Below are 16,082 nucleotides of genomic sequence, written 5' to 3' on the forward strand. Positions count from 1 at the left end.
GTAAAGTATGCAACACAAAGATTGCTAGAAACAAAAACCAATAAAAACTGTAAAAGAACCTTTGCATTCTTCTTGTATTCTTGGTGAATCTAGGGAGTTTTGATTTTGGGGATTTTGAATAAAAACTGAGATGTTGAAACCACTCACTGAATGGTTTGCTGAATCTTGTTGCTATTGGTTGGCTGGGGATTTTTTATTTTTTTATTTTTTTTTTTTTTTAGCAGAAATGTAAATACTCACTATTTGTATGAAGTACACCAACCAAAGAAGCTTCTGAAAGACTTGTTTTGTCTATAGAACAGATGGATAACAACTGCACAAATTTCCTCCTACACTACCTTCAAATCAGCTGCCTTGATCAAGAGGAAATGTTTATAGAGAGTTTTGGCACCAGGTGACACAATCTTTACCTCCATCAAAGCTTTTAAAAGCAGCAATAGTCACAGTGGCTGAAACATGTTATCACAAATTTAAGTTAGACTGCAGTCACACAGCGACTACTTCCCAATGCTATTAATACACATCCTTTTGTCTCAATTGCAGTATCTTGTGTTAGCGGTGCTCTAAAACAGTACGTTAACCCTCTACAACAGACTATTACCCACGATAACACCTGTGAAAGCAAACATTCTCAACATCACACAACTGATGTTCAGAACTGACCCAAGTATCCTCCTTTATCTTGAAAAAACAGAAATAAATGCAAAAAGAGCATAAAAGCCACCTCTTCCCCATTCTTAAACTATTTAAGATCTGTTGGAGCAAGTGTCAGAATCTTACTTTTAGCAGAGAATTTGTTCTCTTTCCTGGTTCGTCCTGTTTTCTTTAGGCAGCCATCACAGACAAAGCTGAAGCAAAAACAGGATAAAGTGAAAACCCACCTCAAGTCAGACCATAAAGTTCCTTAGCATCTTACCATTAGAAGCAAAATCTTTCACCAGACTTTATCTGGTATGGAAAATACCTTTAACCAAAATTTGAAATAAAAGATGGCACAAAGAATAGTGCCAGCAGAAATGCCCCAACTGTTTCAGAGCTGCAGAGGAGGATCTGAGCTCCAGGGGGTGCATCTCCTGTCAGTCACCCATGTCACCACCTGCAAGCCCAGGAAACCGGGTCTCCGCTGGCAGGTCTAACAGTATTTGCTTAAAGCATTCTTGAACCAATAGTCTCAAACTGCTGTCTCTGATCACTATGAGATACTGCAACACAAAGCAAAAGGCTGATTTCGTTCTAAACGCCCGAGTACACTGTAGCATGAAATGATGGGCAGATTCTTCCTCAGTTACAGGATGTCTACCCTTGCCTGCAGCAATGGATGGGACAAGAGTATGGTAGAAGTCACGGCTTTCTTGTCAAGAAAGGGAACATTTAAGCTCTTACAGAGCTTTATATACATGAAATTCATAAGCTCTTTAGAAAAGCTTTTAAAGCAATCAGAAGAAACCCCAGTATGTTGATCAAAAACTAGGGAGTATCTAAAGATGACTAGATTGTTTCTCAGATTTAATCTGATCACTGAGGTAAAAAACTGAATCCACCTGTTAAATTTTTCAGTTTTTTTTTTTTTTTTTATGATGACAAAGCAATATAATTTATACAAAAAACAGATCAGTATGACATAGTTACCAGAACTGAAAACATTTTCATGCAAGACTAGTATCCCTAAACATAAAAGGCTGAAACATAAGGCTGAAGGGTCCTTTTCCACAAAAAAAATGTTAGAAACATTCAAGATTAGGAACAACTTCACACACACAGTATGATATTACATCTAAATTTGACGTTCTCCTATAGATTCTGCAATATTTTCAGGTGGGAATGCAACTTCTTCCATTAGACAGTTTTGAATGTTACCAATATATAAGGAAATATAACAAAGTCTATGCACTAACTCTAGTAAATCTATCACATACTAATTAAGAAGTAGAAATTCCTCACCCAGAAGGCCAAATTATCTCATTATGCAGAACACAGATCTGGTGCATTTTTCTTCCACACTCTATACATTCAACAAACCTGTAGAAGGCAAAAAAAGGGGAAAGGAAGCAAGGTTAATAGTATCATTACTTGCTCATATATTTTGTAATATTCTACCAGAGGAGTTCTAGAATTTAGGCTTTTGAGCCTGTTTAACATAGAGGGCACATCTATGCTGAAAACACCCTCCAGAATGAATTAAGAATGTCAGCTAAAGTCAGGTTGACTATGCAGGGACACATTACTATTACAATTTGGTTTCCTCGCTGCCATCCACTTCACTAATTTTTTTTTTTTCCAAGTGAAGCCCTTCTAAGGATAAAATCTGTACACTGCGTGTTGCTATAATGAAGAGAGGAAAATGGATTCACAGGTGTCAGAAGTGAAGAACCCGGAAAAATAGCTGGCTTGAAGCCTGGGGTACACTGCGAATAACTGCAGAAAGGCGGGAAGGAAGAAAACAGAAGCAACAAAGCCACTTTCAGAAGACTAGTAGAGATTTAGGGACAACTGAGGTAAGCACTATGGTTTGCTTCACAGATGTTGGTGAATATAATTTGGCAAAATAACAAAAAAAGTTGTTTAATCTATCAGGACAATCTCACTCCTTTTGCAAGTGTCTGTTGGAGTCTCAGACTTTGAATAGCTGTCATTTAATGTGGGGCATATGGTATCATCCTGTGAGTTATGTTGTATTCTAGTGTTAGGCTGTATCTTCACTATAAAAAAGGGAAAGAAAAGTTATGAATCAAGGTACTATTCTCTCCTTCTCACAGCACTTGTACAACTGGCTGACTCCTCATGGTTTTAGAAGGCTGGTGTGGGAAGAATACATATCCTTTTTGCTTATTCATCTGAGAACAAAGGTAATGTTTGCAGGATAGCAACACAGGTGTATATTGCAGGACCACATAAAGTGGCTTCAAAAAAAACCCCTCAGGAATATCTAGAAAAGGAACTGAGTCACCATCATCTTAACCTTACTGAATGTCTACAGTTCTGCTTCCAGAGCAGTGTAGAAGAACCAGCTGATTCAAATTTAACAACTTTTTCTACTACAGCCGCCTGTAAAATATGACAACTAGAAAAGTGAACAGCACCCAAAGAACTACTGCCAAATGACTCAAATCAGTTCTGAGCATTTGCCACAGCAGAGTTTCAAAGCAGAATTATCTACACTTATCCTGCTGTCAAATCCACATTCAAGACAACTAAATGCAATAATTTTAGCCCATGCATAGAGTGTTACATATTTCTCAAGTACAGCTGTGGTGGTTTGGGTTCTCAGCACAGAATGTCAGAAATGCTGCTTACAGAGCAGCCCCTGCCAGCTAACAGAGCTACGTGAAATTCAGAAAACATTGAAAAACAAAGCTGATGGTGAATGAATTATGTCTTTTACAAAATAATTATAACAAAATGGGGATCATTCAAAGTGTGGCGGCATTACTTACAGTTCAGGGTCCAGTGTATCATTCTTCCTTTTTGAAAACTGTTCTTTGTTTATTGTGCTATGGAGAAACAGGCAATAAAACTCAGTTTTAACACAAGATAACATACCTTCATGCCATACCACATATATCCACACGCCACGACAAAACTTGCAAGCAGATCTTTTAAACACTCACTGGGCACTACAAGGAAAAGAGTTGTATTTCCCAAAGTGACAGACAACTGAAGTATATGCTACCCTTGACTCCATCCACAGAAAATAGCATTTTCTATGGGACAATAGCTTGTAGAGAACCACCTTGCTTCCTTATTCAGTTTTACTACAGGATAAGTGGTAAAACTGGCTGACATTCAAGTTTTGGACCAGTCTGATCTGTATTTCATAGTGAAAGAACTATTTGATATACCTCTCTGATATTCTGAAGGCAGAAAATTCCCATTATCTTTGATTACCAAAAAAGGTAGATTGTCTTATTTCAGATTCCCCTAACCTTCCCTCCTAGATTAACTTCAAAGGTTGAATTTCAGCTTCCAAACCCTGTAATCCCAGCCCAGCAACTACTCTACACTATATTACCTATAGCATTTGTAAGGATAGAAATCCCACCTTTTTGACAGTGAGGTCCCAGGTATATTTACACCAAACTGGTTCAAAATAGTCCAGAACAATCATACAAGAACCCAAATCTCTGAGAATTCACCCTGAAGAGGGTGCTGTATAATGTGAGAAGATCAAGTACACGGCTCTGGGAAGCAATGACAAAGACTCAATCCAACTTGCATGAGGTGCATTAACCTCCCTATCCTTTTATTTCAGTGTTTATTCTAAATATTGCCACCTGCAGAATACTTCAAGCTCCTTATCAGATAAATGAGGATAGTTCAATCTCTCAGTTACCTCAGGCTATTACTACAATATGGTGAGTAGAACTGTAAGCAGGACCTGACATATGTGTTCCTAATCTTTTTTTGCCTTTGTTCATTTTACCTACAGGTTGTAGCAAGAGAGGAAGGGAACAGGATCTGTATGCCCCACTAAAATAATTTCCTAAGAGAAAGCCTGTAAGCAGGTGAGAACATTCAGAAGAGTAATTGCTCTTCATGTGCAGCCTATAGTCTTCATTTTCACTACCAAGCATTTAAACCAGCTCTGAAAAAGGACACCAGGAGCTGGAAGTATCTTCTTAGCATTGCTTGTGTTCAAGGAGCTTTTGATCATTTTGAAAAAAAAAGTATTAAAAAGTTTAAAACTCATCCAGCATATGTGTTTCCAGATCTGGCATAAAAATCAAAAGCACTCTATGATACTTTCTACCCCAACTCAAAGGTTTGCAGCAAACCATTCCAACTTGGTGTACAAGACAGACCGTACACCTAGCAGCTAAATAAAAACACATAGTCCTGTATATATTTGCAGTTTATTTATACACAGATTTATATTTATATAGCTACTTCTCATATGTAAACACTTCATATCCCACATCTCATACTAACAGAACTGGACGATATTGACTTCGATTCTACTGCAGTAGTAATCCATACTATCCACAGAGACATGGCCCATTGTACTGACCACCATACGAACATTATTTCTTCCTTCTTCCTTCCAGAAAGGCAGATGTACTCTTACATCTTCCCAAGCCCAAAGGCATTCTTTCACTACTGTTCTAGATACATCCATCAGTGCAACCAGGATGTGGTAACACACTGCTAAAGACAATTTCTGCTTCCAGTGAAAGTTAACTCACTGTCTAAGTACCTTTGACAACTCTCCCCCTGGCTTCAGACTTTCCCAAGTTCCCCACTTGCTTCTCTGTGCAGTGTTCCTGCAAAGCCATCCCCCAAAGAGCTTCCTTCAACAGCTCAAAGAGTAACAGCTTGGCACTCATTTGTCCCTCAAAGGCTTCCCTGTTCTCCCAAAATTCTGTTTCAGCATTTTTTTGGAAGGTGTGAGGAAGGTACACAGCAGAAGGAAAGACTTTTACTGTGATCTCCTTAACAACTATACAGCATTTCTCATAAGTAGATGGCAACTCCAACAGTAAGATATTTGTATGGCAAAAGGAGGTTGCCTGGTTCTGATTTGGATAAAAACAATCTGAAGTTGAATACAGGTTTAATAGCATAGCCAGTCTATAAACAGAATGGTACATTTCAAACTATGTCTGTCACCTACCTGCCTGCAGGCACAGTTATTTTTCTGCAGTAGAATACTTGCACATTTTCTTCAGAAAAAAGTGATTCTCCTCTTTCCCCTCCATTGGTATAGTTGCAATTTTAAGCACTATGAGCTAATTTTATGCTATAGTTCAGTCAGTCCAGATTTTGAAGAAAAAACCAAATCTACAGCACAAGTCCAGGCTCTCACAAATAATATCTGGTCCACCTTCTACTAGACTGCATACAGCAAGGGCTACCTGAAACCAGACTCCTTCCCTCTGAGAAAGTACTGCAGACCATGATACAGCTTATGAATGCAAACACAAATAACTCACGTTTGAGGCTGTGATGGGTCATCTCCCAGAGAAACGCTCTCCCCTTGGATTTCGTTGAAGCACTTCTCACAGAAATGATACCTGTCAGCAAAAAGGCCATATTTTGGTGAACTGCTCCATCCACACAACATAGCCCAAGTCAAGCAACGGAGCCACCAATCACAGCAGGTCAAGGAAGGGACAGGAGCAGAGAGCATGGATGTCATCAACAGCGACAAGTATATTCAATGATGCAGATTTATGGGCCCCCAACATTGTGTTTGGTTGGTTTGTGTTTGGTTTTTTTTTGTTTGTTTGGTTGGTTGGTTTTTTTTGTGTGTGTGGTTTGTTTGTTTGTTTGTTTTTTCCGCGATAAAAGCCAAGTGCAGACAATGACAGGCATGAAGGAGAAAAAAAAATAACACATGAAAAAAGAAACAGGGATTGCAGGACAAAAACAAAAACACAGAAGCAGGACAAGACAACACACAGCAGAAAGCCAAGGCAAAGCACAGATTAGCATTAAATCTCTCAAATAGGTTCACAAGCAGCAAATGATTAAAGCAAATTAAACAAGAGTATTCCACTCTAGCATGTCTATACCCTCTTTATTTTAATAATCCATGCCACATACAGCAAAGAGTTAAAATGAGAAAGGGGAAAGAGCAGAAGGAAGCAAGAACTGCTACTCTGACTTGTACATCAGCACAGCACTTCTGTTGGCAGATCAATGGAAGAGGGACAGTCCTCAATCTTAAATGTATACATGCTGAAAGGCCACAGGATTCTCCCCCAGTTGAAAGGGAAAGCTGAACATCAGAAGCTTAAAGAACAAGAGTATCTGTTCTCAAAATCTTACAATAATTTTAGAACCACCAAACTGTATGTTAACTCAATACCTGATGTTAACAACACACATAATACTCTAAATTGATAAAATTCTCACCCAGTGGTGAGAATGTGGCAGGTATCAATACAGCAAGTATTACAGAGAAAGTTTCCATTTGCACTTGAACACAATAGTGATTAATGCAAGACTCTACCTGAGCCCTCCAATATGTTGTTAAGCTGTGGCCTCTGTTTCTAAGGCATGTTAATTGAGGGCACAAGACGTCAAAAAAAAAGAATTCAAACAAGTTTGTTGTAAAGACACAAACTACAACTATAGCAGCTGTTAAGTTGAAAAAATAGATCTCTCAACCCTTTGTACCAGTTTTCATCTAAGATACTGCAGAGAATAGTACTTCTGGAATTGTACATTTCAGTCTATAGACATATATGCATGTGTGCAGATAACATAATTTACAAGTCACATGTAGGCACCAAACATTCTCTAATGTATGAAAACGTGTAAATCAGGTCAGATTTTTGAATAATAGTCTTTTGGTCCACCTAGTGCTTGCCTAGAGATAAACATGAGTAGAAGATACTGACTTATGATACAAAAAGCTCTACACCATGCAAATCTAAAGGTACAATAATTATTGTGGGATAATAAAGCTTATTTTCTACTTCTCCACTCATTAAAACCTCCATTAACTGCTGTAAACCTTTATGAAGCATAAGAAAGTTAAGATATAACTCCTGTAGCTCTTTCACCTGAGAAGGTGCTTAAGAAAACCATAATTATTTCAAAATTATCTTGGCTTTCAGGTAAAAGCCTGAGTGGTTTTGTTAGTTTTGCATGTATGTTCACATCTGTGTCCTTGTTTTGAGGTCTGAGTTTTTTTTTGTTTGTTTAAAGGTGTTGGAAAGAATGGAGACCAGCAACTAAACCGACAGAGATGACAATTTGCAGGTAACCAGCCCTCTGCTCTAACAGATGCATTCAGCGGACAGGCCAGGGGATGTAGGAGTGTTGTAGCATCTATTTCCCTGCTTCTTCCTGCCTCACTTTCCCAACTGGCAAAGAGATGCCTAAGCAAGAAACCTTTCAGAAAAGAAATCAACTAAAATCCTTTAATAAACCCCAAGTAAAAAAAAAAAAAAAGTTAAAAAAAAAAAATCAAAAGAGCTGTAGAAGTGACAGCACTTTACAGAGCTGCTGCTGACAGCTACTTCAAGACAAATCCCCTAAGGAAACTTAGGGTGAAAGAACAAGCATCAATCTACTCAAATCTGAATACACAAATCTTCCAATGAAGATTTGCACCACAAAAGCAAGTTTGCTCTACAGTGTTAACATCACAAAGAAAAACAAAGACTTGCCAAATATAATATATATAATATATATTACAGGCATTAATATATTTGCTGTATAGTTTAGTCAGTGTTCTGCATTGAAAAAGTGCTGCATGGTAGGAAGCAAAAACTTGTATACATGACATCTAGATCTAGATAACTGAAGATTTAATTAACTGCATGATGAGAAGTTAGTGAAACATCATGTTTCTGCAAATGAAAGAGGAAGAGCAAAGGCTGCAGTGAACTTGTGCAAAAAGAAATCATTAACACACAAGGTAAACCACTCAAGGGCACTTCCAGCATATTTATACCTTAAAACACAAACATGTACACATATGAAGAGGGTGTATATGCAAATACATGCATGCCTTTAACAGATCGATCACAGCATGCACAAAACCTCACCAAGTGAATTTTCCTTACCTGTTCTGGTAACTGTAGTAAGTGGCATCTCGAGGGATTGTGCATAGCTGTTTGCCATAGCAACACAAAGTCTGCGGTGAGAATTCCAACTGTAAAGAGGAATGGATCGCCTTAGTACTCATATGCATTTTCACTTGCTCTCCACGAGAAGCAAGTCTGACCCAAACAACGACCAATTCTGTTTTATTCTGTGCACCAATCTCACAGTACAGCAAGTGTATGAAGTGCTAGTGTCACAAAAAATGTTCAGTGGGCTGTTATTCTCAATTTAGCTGCTCTTCAAAGATGGAAAGCATATCAAAACAAGACAATGGAAATACAGTCTCAAACTACAGCGAAATAGACAGCACTACTTCTGCAGCAATAAAACCACACCCATTTAATTAGCAATAGCAAATGGGTTTGCCCTAATCAAAATAAGCCTTCAGTTATGGATCTTTTACCCCCAAAGGCTTATATACAAATAAATTAAACACTAGATAAAATCAGAAAACCCATAAAACCCTCAAAATCAGATTATTCAGGATTGCTAAATCCTGATAAATTTCCCAAATTTTTGAAACACTGCAGCTGCTGCATTTTTCCCCCTTCAACACCAGGAAGCAAGCAGCAGACTAAAAATAATAATTTTCTTACCTTTCTTCCACAGCAATAACCAAGGCTCTGCATAACCGGGTCAATTTCTTGCTCAAACACCTCTGCCAGTTTGGAACAGTACTTATATACCCGTGATGTTTTGCGGTTGTACAGCCAGGCATTATTGAACATGAGCCAGATGTCATCTACATATTGCCATGGTTCCTGATACTGTCCTGTGTCCAGCTTCCTCTTGATGGTAGAAAGGTCCATGGGGTTCTTCACTATGTCAAAATAATCCTGCAAGTATACACAGCGTATCAAAACACTACTACTGAACTATGTTGTGACATGACCGCATGTGCATTCTCAGCATATACACTCTTCTGCAGTACATCAAGAAAAACAGCTTCCTCCCTGGCTTAACTGTTGAACTGCTTGTGACCTACAAGCATCACTTCCCAGTGCATCTTTTTCTTTATTCCTTTCTGCCTTCCAGTACCTAAACGGGACCTACAAGATAGCTAGAGAGAGACTTTTTACAATGGCATGTAGTGACAGAACATGGGGTAATGGCTTTAAACTGAAAGAGGGTAGACATAGGTGAGTTATATAAGGAAGAAATTCTTCACCATGCAGATGGTGATGCACTGGAACAGGCTGCCCAGAGAAGCTTTGGATGCCCCATCCCTGGAAGAGTTCAAGTTGGATGGGGCTTTGAGCAATCTGGTCTAGTAGAACATGTCCCTGCCCATATTTAAAGTCCCTTCCAACACAAACCATTGTATGATTCTGATTCTCAGACTCTATTGCTCTTCCACTCCTGATGAAATAAACCCACTCTAACTTTAGTTAGCAAAACAAGTATTACAAAAAGAAAAGGCAATGTTTTTGCAGCCTCTGTGATCTGAGGATATGCACAAGAACATTCATAGAAAATGACTGTCTTTAGTAGACTAGAAAAACCTATTAAATAAAAAGAAATAACTCTTAGACAATAAAAGATATCATGTCTTGCCTAAAGAATGCTTTTTTCCAATCCCCCATCAGTTATAGGACTTGTACAAAAGTTCTCAGAATATGACAGCCAACTGAGAGCTTGTTAAGCATTCTTATTAACATTTATGCCTGCTTACAGTACAGCAGGCTTATAATTTTTGCAGTATCTATCCTAAAGAAAAAACATCCACACCTAAACCAAACAAAAAAACCCTTTCAGGCAAAAAAATATAGCCCAAAGCACCTATGTAGGACTTCTATGTACACATATTTGTGTGCAAATAGTAAACTCGTGGGGTCAATCCAGAGAGTTTAACACAGAGACCCTTGAATTATAGTAATATCTTCTGAAGACAATTCTAAAACAAGCAAAAATTTGATCTAAACAAAAACTAGAAGTTGAATAGTCTTCTCCTTGCTTTTAACAGATTAATAACTATTGATAGATTTAAGTGGTCTTGATCTGCTCTGTTTCCCACATATTCAGCCAAGTTTTGTATATGAGAAACACCTATGGAATTCAGCAATAGAAGCATCACAATGTGAAGCAACATCAATAAAAAGCAGACACAGCACCAGGGATCTATTGGTAATCACTTCAATGTACAGTATACCTGCTTATTTTTCAAAAGGAACACAGAACCAAACAAACTTTCAAAAAAACAAGCCTTCCTAAATCAGATATTTTATGTTCCACTGCCTAAAGCCAAACCTCTTCAAATACCTCCATATAAAAACGTTAACAAGACAGACTTCAGCTGTTCTCAAACAGGTATGTGATAGCATAGTAGTTCTGAATTAAAGCTAAGAAAGTATCTTGCTAAGACACTCACAGGAATTCCTAGTAGTTGGGGATCCACAGGCTGTCGAAATGGAAGAGACTCTGGATCCTGACGGTAAAGTGCCTCCAGTGTTGGCATAAGTGCCTGCCGCAACTCTTCTGGCTTGAAAACTTTTGAAAAACAATCAACATTAGAAAGATAGCAAAAACAGCTGTGAGAAAGAAACCTACTGGAAAAATGTGGCCTGTGGAAAAAGACCACAGACAATGGGTTTAAGTTACTTAAGACAGCTTGTTTATCCTCTGAAACACTCAGTTTTGAGAAGGATACCAAAATGATCACCTAGACACAAGAAAATGGCCAAAATAAGGAGAATCTTGTTTTTATCACAGGAAGACACTGCTAAATTTAATAGAGCTAGTTTACATTCCAAATACAGCCCCTCTCTGAAGTCCCAAGAAAAAACTCATCTAGATAATCTGTAACTGCGGAGTATTTCAGATCTCTATCATAGCAACAATTTTACTAAGGCTTAACCTCTAATACTAAAGCCTTAAAGAACTTGCCCAAAGCCAATTACAAGCACATGTGTTACTATTAATTTTTGTTGAAAAGCCACAAAGAACAATGCATATAAGCCTACTGAGTACCAATGAAGAAAGCTCATGTTCTGTTTTGTTTTGTTTTTTTCCTCAGAAGATTCCTCTAGGGAGATGCAGTGAATTTCAGTCAAAATAGTGTTCCTACTTACTTTTTTTCTTAGATTGCCCAGCTGCTGGAGAAGATTGAGTAGCTGGAGTAGTAGGTCTCTCTTCCCCCTCTGGTATTTCGGTCTTGACTTCAGATTTCTTCTCTTCTTGTTCCATTGGGTCTGGTTTACATTCCTCCATGACTGGTTCTACTTTCACCTGAAAAGTAGTTTGAAGCCTGTCAGTCTCCTGTGAAGTCACCCATCCACACTTCTGCCCTTTAAACCTATCTGCCATCCCACCCACCACTCTTCCCAAGGATTAAGGGTATCTACTTTGTAGTCAAAACTTGCCTACAACTTGAGCAGATGTGCTAGAACACACCTTTTAACATTGCAGTAGTACCAACAAGCTGATAACCAGTTCTGAGCTGAAAGACAACACACAGCCCTTCAGGCAGGTCTGACAGTCTCTCCTACACTGGGGCTTCCAGGATGACGCTGCTGGCAGCCACACTCCCAGTTGTCCTCAGTGACAAGCTGTCAGAGCCCAGTAAAGCAGCCCATCATATACATATCCACTGTTATAACATTTAACAGCTGCCAATAACATCCGAAGGACTGACCTGAGGGTCCCCTAACATTGACATTTACCAAAAAGACTCAACACTGCAACCACATATCACAGTTATTCCTGTGGCCATTGGCTTTTACCAACATTTTCGCCACAAAACAGGCACCCTCCTTTAGGAAGAAGCAGAGAAAGACAACAGTCAAAACAGCAGCAGCAGCAGGTAGCACCTACAGGTCTCATCGAACTCTAGAAGGAATGTTTTGCATGGAGACAGCATCTAGCAGCACTAGATATTCTATCCAACAAATGACTGACAATCTCACCTCAGGTTTTTCCTCCATTTGCAGCTCTGCTTGCTCTGGTTCCCCTTCATCTGTTTTAATATCCATTTTCACTTCCTGCAAGGGTGGCTGCTGCTGCTCTGGAACAGTCTGCTGGGAGTTCACCTCTGTGCTGCTGGTGGACGGCGGGTTGGACACCTGCCCGTCAATGCTTACAGCTGGCTGTGAAAGCTGAGGGAACAAAACACACATTGCAAACTGGCTTCTAATTAATTTATTTTCCTTTCTCTAATCTACCTTTTACCTATACTGCATTTCCACTAAGTTCAAAAGCACTCTAGCCCTTCTAGTTGCTTCATATGAAGAACATACTGCTACACAACTCCAGTTATAGAAAAACACTCAACAAAACATGCACTGGAAGGCCTAGCACACAGAAAATTACATATTGTTTCCCTATCGTACAGCACCACGCGTATGTAGACGTAACTACAGACCTCATCCATATTTCACAGTAAGTTTCAAAACATGCACTAGAATTCTGAAAAATATTCCCTCTCTGGAAACACCAGATGATCTATAGACTTGTCTTGATGTAAAAAGGTTACTTCCCAAATGCAGTAAAACCTATTTTCATACTAAATATGCCAGAAGCTACCTCCATCATCAGAGACTCACACAGAAATAAAGACCAACCGAAAATTAAACTTTACACTTAAAACATTTGCAGGGAAGGCACAATTAAAGCATTTCCTTACAGGTGTTGTGGGGTGCTGAGGCTGCAGCGGTGCTGTTGGGGTGGGAACAGATGCAGTCGTGCTTTGCTGGGACAAGGGTTGCTGCTGCTGTTCCGCAGAAGGGGTAACTGGCACTGGAGGCTGGACCTGTGGAGGCAGCTGTGCCTGTGGAGGCGTTGGAGTCTGCCTTTGAGGGGGGTGCATAGTTTGCGACTGCGGTCCAGGCGGCATTGCCTGAGGAGTAGGTGTGGGGGCAGCAGCAGCTGCTGCCTGCTGTTGCTGTGATCCCAAGCCTGGGGGTGTGTGGTGAGGTGTTGGGGTTCGGCTAGGTACTGGAGAAGGAGAATTTCGGTGCATGGGAGGCTGCGGAAGAGGTGGGCAGTGAATATGGCTCCCTTGAGAACCTGGAGCCATTGCAGGAGAATTCACAGGACAGGAAGCACTGGTCATTTGTGCCTGTGGGAAAACAAGTACACATTTGCAATAACTTGAAATAGAAAAGCGACAGAACTCACTGTCAAACGGCTGCTTTCCCACGGTTACTGGCATACTTTTAAAAATGTGACAAACTATCTGTCTCGTTTTTAAAAACTCTATTTCAAGAGGAGAAATAAACTATTTGATTTATTTTGCTCCACATGAACATAAAGCTTGTTTTTAATTTATTCAGCTTTGAGATAGAAGTTTCAATAGAGTAACTTCTACTTGTTGATATATTCAAAGAATGGCACACCTACACTGCCAGCTGGCAAAACATTTCCTTCTAAAACTGCAGATTTGTACATTCAGAATATGGGACAAAGCACTACAGTGAGAAATTGCATTCAAATACACTCATAGTGTGCCCATGACCCCACCCCCAAGACTAGAAATGGAATTTATCATCAGAAGTAAGGACCACTCTATCTGTACCATTACAAGATTACAAAAGAAAAAAATGTATTGGTCAAGGAAAAAAGCTGTCACTCCACAATAATCTTGCCTGCAAACTAGGAAGAAGCATCAACGAGAAGCAAACTGACGTTCCCTATTTCTTCCTGGCCTGAAAGGTTCTTGCTGAAAAGGGAGAGGGAAAGGACAGAAAGGAATCTGCTAGACTGTAAGTTCAGATTTTTAGTAGTGACAACCCTCCTATTCCCCAAAGCCAGCAACACACATTGGTCCTAGATAGACATGCCTTTTTGACTTATTCCACCATCTCTTAATTTCTCAGGCTCTAATACTTTGCTGTTCAGCAAGAAATTCTTAACCACTGCATGCTGAGCAATGATTTCTTCTTCGCTCCATAAAAACAAACTTTAAAAAAATCCTGTCACACTTAAAGCCTGAGAACAAGCCAACAATGTGCCACCCTTACCATTCCCAGTGCTACATCAGGAAAATGCAGAGTCTCAATAAAGGAATTCAGTTGACTGTAATTCCAAAAGCATCTTGAGAAAACAAGCTGTCTGCCATTACTACAGACTGAACAATGAAAACAGTATATGACAGAGCCCACTGACATCACTTCCAGAAATCAGAAACCTACTTGAGAAACTGGTGTCTGATTGCCAGGCTGAGTCATAGGCAGGCTTGCTGTGTTCATTCCCGGGGAAGAAGCAGGGAACTGGGTCTGTTGTAGAAACTGATTCTGACCAGAAGGCTGGCCAACTCCTGGTTGCTGCATACGTGGAGGAAATCCCATCTGTTGGAAAAGAAACTCATTTCACACAATGTGCATAGGATTCCATAAGATTTTACAATACAACACACTTATTTTGTTGCAAAAACTGATGTTTGCTGCTTATCTGCAGGATACAATATGGAAAGCCTGCTTATGTAATAGCTCCTCTCAAAAGACAGAAATTATGATGATTTCCCTTGTAAGCTAAAGAAAAGGATACAGATTTCAGATGGGGACTGTGACTTAAGACTTATTTTTGTTCTTTGTTTTAGGGATACAACAACACAAAAAACCACCTAAACTTAAATTTTAGGCAATTTTTACCACCAAGATCTAAAAGCTTAGATCAGACAAGTCTTTCAGCAGAGATGCAAAAGGAGAAATCAAAGGATGAAGAGAACGAAGAAATAATGCTTGATTTTTTGATTTATTCTAAGGAACCCCCAGCCAACAGAAGCAAACCCGCCAGCTTGACACTGGCCGAAGCACCGCTGACCTGGTTCATGGCCCCAGCCTGGCTTAGCTGTCCAGGGTGCTGAAGAGGAGGGGTTTGCCGGGGTCCCATCGGTGACAGCTGCATGTTCATCTGGCCAAACTGATTCATTCCTGTGTGTTTGTGCCAAAGAAACACATATAAGCAAATACCTAAATTCTCCTTCAGCCACCATTCAACATTTGCAGAAGAAACACTGTCAGATTCTTCCTAATCTCACTTTCTAGCAACCAGTTTTGAAGTATACATTGCCATATAGGAAATATTTCCCTTTATCAACCAGTTACATGGAATAATTTTAAAAATGAAGTGTCCAAGCTACCAACCCCTTAGAATACATACTAGATTTTTCTCCCCCCAAAGACTTGTTCCCACTGTTATCAAAGCTCTGAAGTTTGAGACCTACTAGAATCCATGATCAGTAACCAGAAGTGTCACATCTACTGCTAAAGATCGACTTTCTACAGAAACTTGCATTATTCTAATTACATATTAGAAATTCACTTGTTGAATCCCAAACTGTATCTTCAATTCCTTAAGTACTTTGTGTGTTGGCTACAATACTTGAATACGTAACAAAGGTTCTGCCTCTTTCTTTTGAGCAATAACTCTCACCATCTTCCCTCTACCACCACCATGTCCTCATCTAAGCTGGCTAGGCCTGCCATGTTTGACTGACCCCACCATCCTATGTTGACACAATCAGAAGTTGCAAAGCCATCAAGTTCTTTATTTAACAAAGCAAGCAGCTAACATGCAGCTCTTAAATTCACAAG

General features: G+C 39.5%; 1 protein-coding gene across 1 annotated transcript in view; it reads right to left on the minus strand.

The window, feature by feature from the left end:
• The window catches only part of EP300 (E1A binding protein p300), a 62,850-nt gene that overhangs the window by 12,119 nt on the left and 34,649 nt on the right, over nt 1–16,082 (minus strand). The window contains exons 12-23 of the mRNA XM_065046350.1: nt 15,310–15,419; nt 14,679–14,834; nt 13,172–13,606; nt 12,456–12,644; nt 11,622–11,778; nt 10,922–11,040; nt 9,150–9,389; nt 8,514–8,602; nt 5,928–6,008; nt 3,435–3,491; nt 1,942–2,019; nt 781–848 (exon numbers count right to left, since the gene is read on the minus strand). Coding sequence (XP_064902422.1) covers nt 781–848; nt 1,942–2,019; nt 3,435–3,491; nt 5,928–6,008; nt 8,514–8,602; nt 9,150–9,389; nt 10,922–11,040; nt 11,622–11,778; nt 12,456–12,644; nt 13,172–13,606; nt 14,679–14,834; nt 15,310–15,419 — 1,779 coding nt within the window. The remainder of the gene's footprint in view (nt 1–780; nt 849–1,941; nt 2,020–3,434; nt 3,492–5,927; nt 6,009–8,513; nt 8,603–9,149; nt 9,390–10,921; nt 11,041–11,621; nt 11,779–12,455; nt 12,645–13,171; nt 13,607–14,678; nt 14,835–15,309; nt 15,420–16,082) is intronic.

The sequence above is a fragment of the Columba livia genome, chromosome 1, assembly GCF_036013475.1.
Source record: "Columba livia isolate bColLiv1 breed racing homer chromosome 1, bColLiv1.pat.W.v2, whole genome shotgun sequence".
Classification (NCBI taxonomy): Eukaryota; Metazoa; Chordata; class Aves; order Columbiformes; family Columbidae; genus Columba; species Columba livia.